At 46.2% G+C, this 15,637-nt stretch overlaps 1 protein-coding gene across 3 annotated transcripts in view; it reads left to right on the top strand.

The window, feature by feature from the left end:
• The window catches only part of LOC149430757 (cullin-associated NEDD8-dissociated protein 1-like), a 43,465-nt gene that overhangs the window by 14,742 nt on the left and 13,086 nt on the right, over nucleotides 1-15,637 (top strand). For all 3 annotated transcript variants that reach the window (XM_089666016.1, XM_089666015.1, XM_089666017.1), the window contains 3 exons: nucleotides 307-599; nucleotides 5,859-6,000; nucleotides 9,585-11,078. In XM_089666016.1, coding sequence (XP_089522142.1) covers nucleotides 307-599; nucleotides 5,859-6,000; nucleotides 9,585-11,078 — 1,929 coding nt within the window. The remainder of the gene's footprint in view (nucleotides 1-306; nucleotides 600-5,858; nucleotides 6,001-9,584; nucleotides 11,079-15,637) is intronic.

Genomic DNA, 15,637 nt, shown 5'->3' with positions numbered 1-15,637 from the left:
GGAGCTGAGCTGTTGAGTCACTGCTGGGAGGAGGCACAAGGGGAGCTGAGCTGTTGAGAGAACCAACTTGAAGGTTTTCATTGCCTCTGCTTTGAACTTTGAGGAGGGATTGCTCCACTGTGCCTGCAGCTATAGAGGTCAGTGTGAGTTGTTTTAAAGCTTATTTACTGCTTGTTAAGGATACGTAAATACTTGAGCCTGGGCACAGGTTCACTTTAAGGCTTCCATTGTACGCCCAGCCTGAGCTCGGACTGATCTAGACTCGGATGGCTGGAGGAATGAATCGTGTTTGCTTGCTTCCCTCAGAGAGCGAGGAGGAGTACAGCGATGACGATGACATGAGCTGGAAGGTGAGGCGCTCTGCAACAAAGTGTCTGGAGTCTCTGATCACCGCCCGGCCCGATATGCTTTCTCAGTTCTACAAGACCGCTGCTCCCGCCATTATCCTGCGCTTCAAGGAGAGGGAGGAGAATGTAAAGTCAGACATCTTCTCGGCCTACATCGCCCTGCTGAGACAGACACGGGCTTCTCAGAGCCGGAGGCAGAATGTGGAGGCCACTGGCAAGGGGGACTCCCCGCTCAGTGCTCTGCAGAAACAGGTAGGACTAGTTATACTTGATTGTTTCCTTTTACATTTTTAGGGTTCATATACACTCAACGGCCACTTTATTGGGTACACCTGTTCAATTGCTTGGTAACACTTGTAACACCCTCCTAGTTTAGCTAGGGCAGGGGTGGGCAAACTTTTTGACTTGAGGGCCGCAATGGGTTCATATATTGGACCCGGGGGCCGGACCAAGAGTAGATGAATGATGTGTATGTGTCATCCATAGTAAGTATAGTAATATTCCCCCATAGTAAGCATAGTAATTAATCCCCCATATAGTAATTCATCCCCCATAGTAATTAATCCCCCATATAGTAATTCATCCCCCATAGTAATTCATCCCCCATACAGTAATTCATCCCTCATAGTAATTCATCCCCCATAGTAATTAATCCCCCATATAGTAATTCATCCCCCATAGTAATTCATCCCCCATAGTAATTAATCCCCCATATAGTAATTCATCCCCCATAGTAATTCATCCCCCATATAGTAATTCATCCCCCATATAGTAATTCATCCCCCATAGTAATTCATCCCCCATAGTAATTCATCCCCAATAGTAATTCATCCCCCATAGTAATTAATCCCCCATATAGTAATTCATCATCCATAGTAATTCATCCCCCATAGTAATTAATCCCCCATAGTAATTCATCCCCCATAGTAATTAATCCCCCATATAGTAATTCATCCCCCATAGTAATTCATCCCCCATATAGTAATTCATCCCCCATAGTAATTCATCCCCCATATAGTAATTCATCCCCCATAGTAATTCATCCCCCATAGTAATTCATCCCCCATATAGTAATTCATCCCCCATAGTAATTCATCCCCCATAGTAATTCATCCCCCATATAGTAATTCATCCCCCATATAGTAATTCATCCCCCATAGTAATTCATCCCCCCCATAGTAATTCATCCCCCATATAGTAATTCATCCCCCATATAGTAATTCATCCCCCATAGTAATTCATCCCCCATATAGTAATTCATCCCCCATATAGTAATTCATTCACCATATAGTAATTCATTCCCCATATAGTAATTCATCCCCCATAGTAATTCATCCCCCATATAGTAATTCATCCCCCATAGTAATTCATCCCCCATAGTAATTCATCCCCCATATAGTAATTCATCCCCCATATAGTAATTCATCCCCCATAGTAATTCATCCCCCATAGTAATTCATCCCCCATATAGTAATTCATCCCCCATATAGTAATTCATTCCCCATATTAATTCATCCCCCATATTAAGTCCCCAATCCCCCCTGTGTCAATTCACTTACCTTTGCTCCGCGCGTTCTTCTCGCCATGTTCCCGCGCCGTTCTGGTGTAGCATGAAAATCTGTCTCCTATGAGGATCTGTCCCCCTCGACGTATCTGCGCATGTGCCAGTTTCAGGCATTAGCAGGCGATCGGCGATCTCCAGCACATGCGCAGATACGTCGAGGGGGACAGATCCTCATAGGAGACAGATTTTCATGCTACACCGGTCTTCAGGGCGGACTGTGAGAGGAGCCCAGCGGGAGCCTAGCTCCACGGGCTGGATTAAAAGGTCCGCCGGGCCGTAGTTTGCCCATTGCTGAGCTAGGGGGAGATAGATCCTAATGGTTAGACAGGAGCTGGTTTGCAGCTCAAGTGCAAAAGCCAGAGGGGTCAAATTGTGTTCAGTTCTGAGAGACTCTGCAGGCCAGCTCCACTGAAATTTCCCCCTGCTCTGAGGCTTTCGGAGGAGGGCTTTGGAGGCAGTGGGTGGATGGATTGAGGGACCTCAGCAAATCCCCAACATTAGGCTTGGCAAGGGGCTGGAACTTCCTTAAAAGTATTGGAGCTTGCTCAGCTGGGGACTGTGAGGAGGCGGGTGGAAGAAGGAGTAGGAAGATGTGAGGCTGGAGGAGGAAGGCTGCCAGGAGGTCTAGTGGGATAGGGCCTGCCTGCCTGCCATCCTTGAGCTAGAGAGGCAGAAAACTCAGAGCTCACTGGCCCCCTGAGAGAGGGCCACCTGTATGGCAGGGACGGAGCAGCCCAGCTGATAGGCCTGGGTGCAGTAGTATACCGGCAAGCAGTACAGGAGAGGATCTTAGTGAGTACACCTGCACCCTCTGGGCGGATAGGGGAAGAAGCGCTCTGGTGGGAAACCAGATTAGCCTCCTACTAGTGACTGTTCACCTCAATTAAAGGGACAGGAGCCAGATCCCCTGCTCAGAAAAAGTCTCCAGCCTGCTGGGTGGAGAGCAGTTCCTTAGGGTCTGGGGTGGTACAACTAGGAAATGCTGGCTAGCACTCCAACAGAGAGTGCTGCAGAAGAAGAAGAAGCTTGTGAATAGTTTCAGGAAGTTTGTCCTCAGTTATCGGTTCCCTTGGGCATCTTATACACCCCTTACCCTATCCCAGATAAATCCCCTCGATAAATAACAAAACCAAAGCTCAAGGGCTTATATTCTAACCCTGGATGCAAGCTTGTGTAGAGAATGCAGATTGCCTGGCTGTGCAGGATAGAGGGACCCAATTTATCAGCAACCCTTAAGGGTGTAGTGCTACACACAAATTGCTAATCAGCCAATCACATGGCAGCAACTCAATGCATTTAGGCATCTAAAAGTAGTGAAGACGACTTGTTGAAGTTCAAACCGAGCATCAGAATGGGGAAGAAAGAGGATTTAAATGACTTTGAACGTGGCATGGTTGTTGGTGCCAATGCTCTGAGTATTTCAAAAACTGCTGAACTAATAGAATTTTCACGTACATCCACCTCTAGGGTTTACAGAGAATGGCCCAAAAACGTGAAAATATTCAGTGAGTGGCAGTTGTGTGGACAAAAATCCCTTGTGATGTCAGAGGTGAGAGGAGAATTGGCAGATTGGTTGCTGCAACATTCAAATGGTAGGGTCAGAACTTGGAGTAAACAACGAGAAAGCATGGATCCATCCTGCCTGGTTCAGGCTAGTGGTGGTGGTATAATGGTGTGGGGCAGGGGTAGACTGACAACTCAGGGGGCCCCCGGGCAATAGAGGATCATCGGGCCCCTGTGTCCTTGCCCAAACTCAAAAAAGCCTATGAAAAACGTACCAGGGGCATCTTGTGGGGCCCCCTACTGACCCCGGGCCCTGGGGCAGTGCCCGAGTTTCCAGATGGTCAGTCCGTCCCTGGTGTGAGGGATATTTTCTTGGCACTAGCAAGGTGTACCTAATAAAGTGGCCCGTGAGGGGCAGTTGTGTGGACGAAAATGCCTTGTGATGTCAGAGGTGAGAGGAGAATTGGCAGACTGGTTGCTGCAACATTCAAATGGTAGGGTCAGAACTTGGAGTAAACAACAAGAAAGCATGGATCCATCCTGCCTGGTTCAGGCTGGTGGTGGTGTCATGGTGTGGGGGATATTTTCTTGCCACTAGCAAGGTGTACCTAATAAAGTGGCCGGTGAGTGCATGTACAAGTCTTCAGCCCCTCACATCTTCATAAAACATACAGTTATCCTTTAACCCCCAACCCTTCACTCATGCTAACCTCCCTCATGACTTCAGATGTATATGTACCTTACTTGGGCAACTGAGGCCCACAGGGTTCTCTCAAGTGGTTCCTGTAACAGGAAATGACCCCAAATCCATAGGTTTCTACTGTGTAGGTGCTGCCAGATGAAAGAAGTCCCGGGCTGGAAGAGTTAGAGAAGGTCAATTCATGTACATTTCTGTTGGGTGGAAAAGGGACTTGGTTTAGGTTGGGGGGCAAGCTTTTACATTCACATTGGCTCATAGGATTTGAAAAGCAGCTCAGAGACCAAGGGAAATCCAGGAACAGTTCAAGCAGGTTTGTCCTGCACGATTGTTTCACATTGCAGCAAACAAGCACACTTTCCATGGAGGAGGCTTTGCACAGCCAGTCCATAGCATAGCTCATCTGAATAACTAACTAAACTCAGGTCCATTCCTGACTAATTGGGGGCCCCCAGAGGGTTTCCCAACACAAACCGTTCTTATAGCTCTTTAGTGTTCTGTCAGCACTCGGCCTTTTCACCCAGCAGCAGACTCCCTCAGCAGAGAGATAGAGTGCCATGAGCAGTTCACATGAATAAAAGCCTGTGTACTGTGAAGACTAACCCTCGGTTCACACTCTGCAGGCTGGTTTCAGGTTTGAGAATCAAATCTGTTCCCGCACTCACAACCACCCGCAGCCACATCTGCTTATGAGACGCATGGGGCTGCCATTCGTTCTGATTGGTACCCCCATGCAACTCAGCCCGCAGCGCAATTGTGGGTGAAGATGCAGCCGCGGTGAAACCGCATGGTCTTTTGGACCATGCAGTTTCCCTGCGGTTGCATTTTCAAAAAGGTGCATGCACCTTGTTTGTGCAAAAATGCCAGCAAAGCAGCCAACTGCATGGCCTGCAATAGTGTGAACCGAGGGTAATAATGTGGACTGGATAAGAAAGAAGAAGGAGACCAAGAGAAAAAGTTTCCTTAGGTCAAGGGGTCCCAATGAGGGTCCTCATTCGGACCCCTTGACCTAAGGGATCTTTTTTCTCTTGGTCTCCTTCTCCTTTCTTATGCATTATCAGGTTCCAAGGACACCACAGTGTGATCCACTTGTGAGTCTGCTACGAGGATTTTGTAGTATTTGGGGTTACCATTTTGGAACCCCCCTGGTCTCCATTTATCCAATATCTAGCTAAGGGCATCCCGGTTTTTTATTATTTTGTGTAATAAATGTGGACTATCTACTTTGTAAGATGAGAACCTAGGACTGGAGGATTCATTCCATCCAAAGAAGCTCTGGAGACCGTCTGGGTTCCATGTTCCAGAGAAGACTTCAGTCATCCCTCCTGGTGTTCCTCACCATGTGTGGGTGAGAACCCACAATCCTTTCACTACCTAGTGCCTCTATAGGCTCTTTCTGTCTAAATGAAAACTTGGACAGAGCTGTCTGTTGAGTTCTGCAAAATACATGTTGTTTTCGAGCAAAGGAAATAAAGAAAAACCTAAGGAGTTTAAAATGCCACCTTCTGGATAGACGCACCCCACCTCAACGCTCTGCAGTGAATAGAAGTGAATAAAATATCACTTTTTGACATTTCAGTAAAGTAAAAAATGCAAACAGTGCATGGCAATTTATTCAGCTAATGAACACTGTTCCTTGCAGCCCACACCAGCGGCCGTGCGTTACACTGCTGTTGATGGTGACGAGCCCTGAGTTGAAAGACCCCTGTGTGTTGTGATTCACATTCTGTCTGTCCTGTCATCGCAGGTTCCTTCCGTATTGAAATCCCTCCACAAACTCCTAAAAGATAAGAGCACCAAATCCCGTCAAGGCTGCTTTGCGGTCCTCACAGAACTAACTGGTGCACTCCCGGGCTGCCTCTCCCAGCACATCCCAGCTCTGGTCCCAGGTAAGAGTTTTATTTTATGATCACCACACAATATATTTTACACAAAGAAAAAAATCATTCTGAAAGTTTCAGGGAGCTTACAAACATTTTAAAGGTAAATTTGTCTTTATTACATTTTCAACAGTTTTACAATACAAGGCATGGAGAAAACATACATATCACAAGTGTAATAAAAGCGCCACACCCTTAATACTTTAAAGCAGCAATTCCACCTCAAAGAAACCAAATAAATTTCTTAGTGCTATAACTTAACCCCTTCCCGCCGATGCCTCCCGGCCCTTTAAGAGATTCAGACGCCGGGAGGCGGGGCGGTTGGGGCGTGGTTTAGGAATCATGTGACGCGTCACGGCGGTCACATGATCGGGAAAGGTCCCGTTCGAAAGAGCGGACCGGGACCTTTCCGCGAGTACCACACATGTGCGCTGGGAGCGCGCAGGGCGCGCGCTCTCAGCACATATGTATTTAGTTACATGGACGCAAATGTGCGGCCGCTCGGCGTCTAGGCCCAGACGCCGGGAGGCCGCACATTTGTGTGCGGCCGGCGCAAAGGGGTTAAATAAAGGAATGCGCTAAAACCACAAACTATTCCTAATTTAGTGTAGAAACATTAGTGCAAAAGATATATATATCTATTCTCAATTAATATCAAAAAATATCAAAATTATGTGCAAAACAATTTTTTAGTGCAGAAGTAATTTAAATAATTAAATTTGTGAATATAAAAATAACCGCCCCTTGAAGACGTCATTCATGACGAAACTAGTAGGGCTTGCTGGATGCTGATGTCTGTGGAGAGGATTGAGTCACGAGCGCTGTAGTGAGTGTGCGGGGAGCAGGAGACTGTTACACCATTTGCTGTTTTATGCTGTTATACTGGTGTCGGTGAAGACACCCTTTTTGTGAGTGTAAATCTTTATTAAATTGTTGGATACTTTTATAAAAAAAACTGGCTGCACCATGATTTTCTCTTTCATTCCCAAACATGACCTCGGTGGAGAGATATAAAAAGAGAGAGTGATATAATGCTCCTGGAACCGTTATATTGAGTGGTGGATACCTACCTTATGGATGATTGTGTAGCTATTGATCATCACACCCGAGAAGTTGATTTATTGCATCTGCTCCCAGAGCAAAAAGCGTTTTTTGCTGATCTAGAGATTGATCAGCATGGAGCTCTGGTGAGTTACCCAACTTTACTTTGGTGGTGGATTTTGGCACAATTTCTTTGAGAGCACCTGAATTTGAAAAGGATTTGTTTGGACATTTGAAGAAATTCAGAGTTGGACAATTTTTATATTCACAAATTTAATTATTTAAGTTACTTCTGCACTAAAAAATAGTTTTGCACATAATTTTGATATTTTTTGATATTAATTGAGAATAGATATATATATATCTTTTGTGCTAATGTTTCTACACTAAATTAGGAATAGTTTGTGGTTTTAGCGCATTCCTTTATTTAAGATGGAGAAAACATACATTAGAAAAGCCATCGCAATGATCCATGTCAATAGGTGAAAATAGTTTCGTACAAAAAAAGGGAAAAATGTAAGGATCAATAACATAAAAGCATGTCTTACGGAGATATGAATAAATATGGTGTCGAGGAGGGCATCCTCGACGAGATGTAGGGGACAAAATGAGCTAGTTTCGTATAAACAAGAATATGAATCTGAATCCTAACGAACACAAAACCAAAAAAAAAAAAAAAGAAGGGGGGGGGGAGAAAATAGAAGGAGAAGAGAAAAAAGAAGTCAGTTGGAGGGATATAGAAAGATAAGAGGAGAGGGGGATCGAGAGATGGGGACGGCAAAAAGCCGGACCGAGGCTGTCTTCTTTCAGGATCCCATCGGGGCGACCTCGCCAGCCACACCCGTTGTGAGCCGAGTTGCCACACTGGAGGACCCCCGGAAAAATTGAATTGGGGGAGCAAGCACAAATCGGTCAGGGCCCGACAGGGGAACACATCTCATGAAGAGTCGAAGAGGAGGAGAAATGGAGCCAGAACGACCACAGTAGCTTATGTTTATCGTAGGTATCATTGGCAAACACCAGCATTTCCTCCATACGCATAATATCATTGAGCACGGAAACCCACAGCGGGAGAGATGGGGGGGTGGTCGTTTTCCAGAAAAGGGGTAATAATTGGCAGACCGCAGAAAGAAAAAAGCGCAATAGTTTTTCTTTTGCTTTGCCAATGAGCCCGGCAATATAGAGAGTAGAGCAATCTCTGGCACAGGGGCCAAGGACTCACCATAGATCCTGTTATACACAGCAAAAACCTGTTGCCAGAACGGTTGTATTTGGTCACAATCCCACCAAATATGGAGCTGCGTACCAACAGCTTTAGTACAACCCCAGCAGAGATTGGATGTAGAGGGAAAAATTGTGTGCAGGGAAAGGGGGTCCCTATACCAGCAAGAAAGAAGCTTAAAGTTTTTTTCTTGGGAATAGCAAGAAATGGATGATTTGTGAGTGAAGTGGAACGACGTGGACCAGTCCGCCACCGAAACATCTTTACCTAGGTCTCGAGCCCATGCCTTGGTGTAAGGAGGGAGCTCGGAATGAAGAGCATTGTGTAACACTTTATAGAGGGAAGCTAGGACATGTCTCGGCGGGTCAGGGGAGGAACACAATCGCTCAGAGAGTGGGCGATGGGTGAGGGAGGAAGTGTTTGCAAAATGAAGAAAGATGCAAAGTGGTCAACCAATCCTTAGATCCACACTGGAAAAGTGGGAGACCCGACTGGGGGCAAATAAATTCTTGAGCTACGGGCCAGGAGGCAAGCGCTTACAAACATTTTAAAAGTCATCCCATCAAAAAGTAATACTTTAGTTATAGGTGGAACCTTGTGGGCTGAGTCAGTTCCTGGCTTCTTACCCAATGGTGTAATCTCCATGCCATAATTCCTGGCTTTGTTCCTGTCCACCTTCAAGTTTTAGTTTGTTTCCACCAACTTTTGTGTGTTGTAGCTCCTGTTAAATTCTTCATGATATAAGGCCAATAATAAATTCAGTGCGAGGCCCTCATAAGGGGCACAGCGGGTGTACAGAATCAGGAACTCAGCCAGAGGTGGATTAAAACAGAATGGGACCCTTGGCAAGGTAGCAGCTTTGCAACCCCCATCCCTTCGAACGTTGATAACGATAAGAAGCAAACCTATTTGCTAAACTGGCATGACCCCATCAGACGCTAAATGCTTACAAGTTTTGACCAACTGTGCTATCTCCAAAGTTTACTGCAAGGTAGTGATTGGGCACAAGGTTCCTACCTGGATGAACTGGCATGATCTCACCATTAGAGTCCCAGAAAGGTAGAAGAAACTGTCAGGGGAACTAACACAACAGCATCTGCCAGTACACAAGGTTTCAGTTTATGTGGACTGACTCTTTAAACAATTTTATATACAAAGTTGTACGGAAGGATTGTAATATACATAGTGATGTTGACCTTTTAGTTCATATCAATTTCACACCATGGAAATATCGAACTAGTTGAAACTCTGACCCTTACAATTTTTTTACTCCATATCTATGTAAAATCTACATCAGCAATTTTTACTGACTGTATTTTTTTTTCCCCAGGACTTGTTTTCTCGGTGACAGATAAATCTAGTAGCTCCAACATGCGCTTGGACACTTTGACCTTCTTAAATGTGATCCTCAACAGCCATCCTCCTGAATGCTTTCAGCCACACCTACCAGCCCTCTTACCCCCTGTAGTCACTTGTATATCAGACCCTTTCTATAAGATCACCTCTGAAGCTCTGCTAGTGGCACAACAGCTGGTGAGAGTGATCCGGCCTCTGGAGCAAGTGAAGAGCTCTCAACCTTCACCCTACACAAAGGAACTCTTTGCTGCCACGCTGAAAAGGCTGCAGGCCACGGACATAGACCAGGAAGTGAAGGAAAGGGCATTGTCCTGCATGGGCCATCTTATCAGCCATCTTGGTGACCAACTTGGCAACGACCTTCCCCCCACCCTTCAACTCATCCTAGAACGTCTCCGCAATGAAATTACGCGGCTTACTGCGGTGAAAGTTCTCACTCTTATAGCAGGCTCTCCACTCAAGATTGACTTGCGGCCTTTGCTGAAGGACGCCCTGCCCATTCTGGCTTCTTTTCTGCGGAAGAATCAGCGAGCTCTGAGGCTCAGTACTGTTTCTTCCCTTGAAGTACTAGTTAGGAATTACAGTGACTGCCTAAAACCCCCCATGTTGGATCCAGTAGTGGCAGAGCTTCCGTCACTACTTGCCGAATCAGATATGCACATAGCTCAGGTTACTATTGACTTTTTAACCACCTTGGTGTCGGCTCATCCTGCCTCTCTTTCCAAGCTTAACACTCAGACCCTACCCCAACTTTTTCAACTTGTGCACTCCCCTCTGCTCCAAGGAGGAGCCCTTACCTCCATTTTGTCTTTATTAAGAGCATTGGTTACTAGCCATACTCCCCATCTTGGTTATAGTGATCTCCTCAAGCAACTGACAGGGCCAGTGACCTCTTCGGGGTCTACACCTCACAAACAGGCCTTCACCTCTGTGGCTAAGTGTGTGGCTTCCTTAGCCAGTGCTTGTCCTAAAGAGTCCAATTCATCCATCAGCCAGTTCATACAGGATGCTAAAAGCCCTCGTGCTGGTGACCATTTGAAAGTGTTGGCCTTCTTGACCTTGGCAGAGGTGGGACGTGAGAGGAACCTTGGAAGCCAGCAGAAGGAGTTGAAAAGTGTGATCCTAGAGGCCTTTGCATCCCCCAGTGAAGAGGTGAAGTCTGCAGCTTCCTATGCTCTAGGGAATGCTTGTGTTGGAAGCCCAGCAGATTTCCTGCCATTCTTGCTGCATGAGATTGGAGGACAGCTGCGGAGGCAGTATCTTCTGCTACATTCACTGAAGGAAGCCCTGACATCCCTACCCAGTGAGGAGCTAAGGCCATACCAGGAGGATGTATGGAAACTCTTGCTTGAGCACTGTGAAGCCACGGAGGAAGGCACCAGAAATGTGGTGGCGGAATGTCTTGGAAAACTATTACTGGTGGATCCATCACAGCTTCTACCAAAACTATGTAAACAGCTAAAATCAGGTGAGGCATAGAGACCAAATTGATGCTGTAGGGGTATGTACAAACGGACAAAAAAAAAAAAATTGTTCTTTACAAAATAATCAATTATAAAATAAGCAAGATTTTTTTTGCTAAAGTGTATGTCTTGGCAGAATTTACAAAAAAATGTAATACCTCTGTAATTCATGGACATTTCCCCATGTTTTATCTCTCTAAAAACACACGTACAGAAAAAGGAATATAATGGGACTTTACTGGTACAGTATCGGAGAGACTCCTATTTATAAATTTACATATTTATTTGAAATACATCTTACAATGACATTATTTAAAAACAATACATTGCTAACCAGCCCAAATAGTAACGGCATTGTCTTCTACAACATAATATCCTCCAAAGGTCAACGCGTTTCGCTTATTCGCTTCTTCAGGACCAAAAAATTGGAGGCGAAGAGATCAAATGCCTTAGCTAAAAAAATATAGGTATACACACGTACATCATTAATCATACAGTAAAAGTTTCACAAAACACCATAAACCTTAAAAAGAAACTGTTCTTTGCAACCTCACATATCGACATAGACGGTAATACAGGGCAACAGCACCCACACAGGAGGTCAACAAAATGGTCTCGAGTGAGCATTCATATCCAAAGCCAAAGCTGGTGGAGCTGAGGTGGTGGTTGCCTGGCAGTGCTCTGTTTTACCGCTGTTTGCCGTAGATAATATTGTGAAGCCATGTTGCGGATTCTAGTGTGGGCGCGCATGCGCTGTGCGCGTTTTGATTATGGATGTGCTGCACTTCTGCCCTGTGCTTGATCAGGGCGGAAGTGATGTAGGATTTTATATGTGCATTGCGATCTCATTTGTGGATGTGGTTTACTTACATCCTGTGTTTGATCAGGGCGGAAGCAATGTAGGATTTTGTATGCGTGATCACGTTTGTGGACGTGGTTTACTTCCACCCTGTGTTTGATCAGGGCGGAAGATACAGTATATAGTATTTTGTATGCGCGATCTGGTTTGTGGATGTGGTTTACTTACATCCTGTGTTTGATCAGGGCGGAAGCAATGTAGGATTTTGTATGTGCATGTGCGATCTCATTTGTGGATGTAGTTTACTTCCACCCTGTGTTTGATAAGGGCGGAAGTGATGTAAGGGATTCATGATGTGTTTCTGGTGGATGACGCCATTTAAGCATCCCGCCTGTTTTTGGCGCCATTGAAAAGCACATACGGCGGGCGGATTTTGACATGGAGTGATTTAGAGGTATGAGACATATTGGTTGACAAGATAGACAGAGGAGATATTGGTGGATTCCTGAGCATGGCTTTCTTTGTTTTATTACAGGAGCCACTAACAAAGAAGATATCTTGTATTGATATATGTGGTCATCCTCAAACTTAACTGAGCTCCTGGTCTTCCCCCCACCCCGCGTCCCCCCCCATCCTCTCCATCACTACTAACCATGCCACCATCACTCCCACCCCACTTGCCAAGGTCCTGGGTGTCACCCTGGACTCCCACCTCTCCTTCCTACCCCATGTCCAAGTACTCTCAAGATCATGCAGGCTCCACCTCCACAACATCTCCAGGATACGTATATTCCTAACCCCAGACACTACCAAACTACTCGTGCACTCCCTCATCATCTCACGCCTGGACTACTGCAACTCCCTCCTCACCGGCTTACCCAAACGAACGCTAACCCCGCTCCAGTCGATCATGAACTCGGCGGCGAGACTCATCCACCTCACTAACCGCTCCACATCTGCAACCCCCCTCTGCCAATCACTTCACTGGCTCCCGATTGCCCAAAGCATCAAATTCAAACTACTAACCCTGACCTACAAAGCCATCCACAATGCTGCCCCAACCTACTTAACCGACCTGATACCCAAATACTACCCTACCCGTGCCCTTCGCTCCTCTCAGGACCTCCTACTCTCTAGCTCCCTGATCTCCTCCTCCCACGCCCGACTGCAAGACTTCTCCAGGACCTCCCCCATCCTCTGGAATTTCCTACCCCAATCCATCAGACTGTCACCCACCCTCACCACCTTCAGGCGCACCCTGAAGACCCACCTCTTCAGGGAGGCCTACCCCTCCCTCACCTAACATCTGACCTCCACTCCTCCCATCACCTCATCCCCCACAGCCACTTCCTCGTGTACCACTTTCCCCTCCCTCCTAGATTGTAAGCTCGAAAGAGCAGGGCCCTCGAACCCCTCGTGTATCGCACTGTCTCTGTCTTGTCTCATGTCTTGTCCCCCTGCCTTTGTACAGCGCTGAGCAAACCCTTTGGCGCTATATAAATACTGTATAATAATAAGAATAATAATCTAAAGGAGCAGGTTGATATCACGAAATATTCAGGCTTGGCATTGGACCTTCTATGCACCTTCTCTTGCCTTATTGGTAGGAGTGTTAGGTAGGTGTTTGGGAAAGACTTGACGGATTTTTTTGTTGAAATCCTTTAGAAATGGATAATTCCATATTGATTTTCATGTATTGTTGTATTCAGATTGTATCTTTGAACGCATCTATGGAATATACCTTGTATGGATTAATCTACATATGAACACGTCCACTACTTGTCCCCTGATTAAGTAAGTGACTTATTGTTGCTTGTGGTTGGGATTCACCATCCCTCTCCCCCTTCTTTATCTCCCCCTTCATTGGGTTTGTCTTGGAATAGGATACCATTTGACTTGGGACGTTGGGAAGGGCTTTGGATATGAATGCTCACTGGAGACCATTTTGTTGACTTCCTTTGTGGGTGCTGTTGCCCCGCATTACCATCTACGATATGTGAGTATGCGAAGAACAGTTTCTTTTTAAGGTTTATGGTTTTTTGTGAAACTTATACTGTATGAATAATGATGTACGTGTGTGTATATCTATATTTTCTTAGCTAAGGCATTTGATCTCTTAGCCTCCAATTTTTGGGTCCTGAAGAAGCTAATAAGTGAAACGCGTCAACCTTTGTAGGATATTATGCTATAGAAGACAATGCCGTTACTATTTGGGCTCGTTAGCCATGTATTTATATTTAAATAATGTCATTGAAAGATGTATTTCAAATAAATATGTCAATTTATAAATACGAGTCTGTCCGATACTGTACTGGTAAAGTCCAATTATGTTCCTTTTTTCCTTTTTCTGAATTGTTTATTAGGGATGAGGTACATATGCAGTCTATAACACAATATTAGCACACGTACAGAATAATACCTGTTGGTCGGAAATACGGTGAGCTTCTATCTTCCTGCAGTGTACTGACAACGCTGCTTCTGCCGCACTGAAATCCCAAGTAGAGTTGTCAGCCTTGACTGAATTGTCCCCAATTCTCCATAAAATAATGAGATGTGTTTTGTAGTCCATAGAGGAGAACAGAAATGGGTTGGCAGCACTGCTTAACCCCTTGACGCCGAGCGCAAGCAAATATGCGGCCTCTCGATGTCTGGGCCTTGATGCCGACTGGCCGCATATTTGTGTGCAATTAGAAAATACATATGTGCTGAAAGCGTGCGCCCTGCGCGCTCCCAGTACATATGTCCGTGACTCACAGAAAGGTCTTGATCTCCCCTTTCGATCGGGATTATTATTATTATTACTACGAGTTTATATAGCGCCAAAGGGTTTGCTCAGCGCTGTACAATAGAGGGGGGGACAATACATGGCACAGTACAACAACAACAAACAACGTACGAGGGGTAAGAGGGCCCTACTCTTTCGAGCTTACAATCTAGGTGGGAGGGGGTAAAGGTACAGTAGGAAGTGGCTGAGGGGAATGAGGGGTGGGAGGAAAGAGGGAGAATGGCCGTTAGGTGAGGGTGGGGTAGGCTTCCCTGAAGAGATGGGTTTTGAGGGAGCGCCTGAATGTGAAGAGGGAAGGCGACAGTCTGATGGATTGGGGCAGTGAGTTCCAGAGGATGGGGGAGGACCTGGAGAAGTCCTGCAGTCGTGCATGGGAGGAGGAGACCAGGGAGCAGGATAGAAGGAGGTCCTGTGAGGAGCGAAGGGTACGGGTAGGGCGGTACTTGGGGATCAGGTTGGTGAGGTAGTCAGGGGCAGTGTTGTGAATGGCTTTGTAGGTCAGGGTTAGGAGTTTAAATTTGATGCGTTGGGCAATTGGGAGCCAGTGGAGGGAGAGGCAGAGGGGGGTGGCGGAGGTGGAGCAGGTGGTGAGGTGGATGAGTCTAGCCGCTGAGTTCAGGATGGTCTGGAGCGGGGAGAGCCTGCACTTGGGTAGGCCGGTGAGAAGAGAATTACAGTAGTCAAGGCGTGAGATGATGAGGGAGTGTACTAGAAGTTTGGTGGTGTCTGGGGTGAGGAAGGAGCGGATCTTGGCAATGTTGCGAAGATGGAGCCTGCATGTGTTTGTGAGTGATTTGACATGAGGTTGGAAGGAAAGGTTCGAGTCAAGAATGACGCCAAGGACTTTGGCTTGCGGGGCGGGAGTGATAGTGGAGTTGTTGGTGATGACGGATAGGATGGGGGGGGGGGTGTTGGCAGGGGGAAAGACGAGGAGCTCGGTTTTGGAGAGGTTGAGCTTGAGGAAATGTAGCGACATCCAG

The sequence above is a fragment of the Staurois parvus genome, unplaced genomic scaffold (assembly GCF_062004578.1).
Source record: "Staurois parvus isolate SC_StPar_1 unplaced genomic scaffold, SC_StPar_1.0 ptg002469l, whole genome shotgun sequence".
Taxonomy (NCBI): domain Eukaryota; kingdom Metazoa; phylum Chordata; class Amphibia; order Anura; family Ranidae; genus Staurois; species Staurois parvus.
The sequence above is the reverse complement of the archived record's forward strand: the minus strand, read 5'-3'. Positions and strand labels throughout refer to the sequence as shown.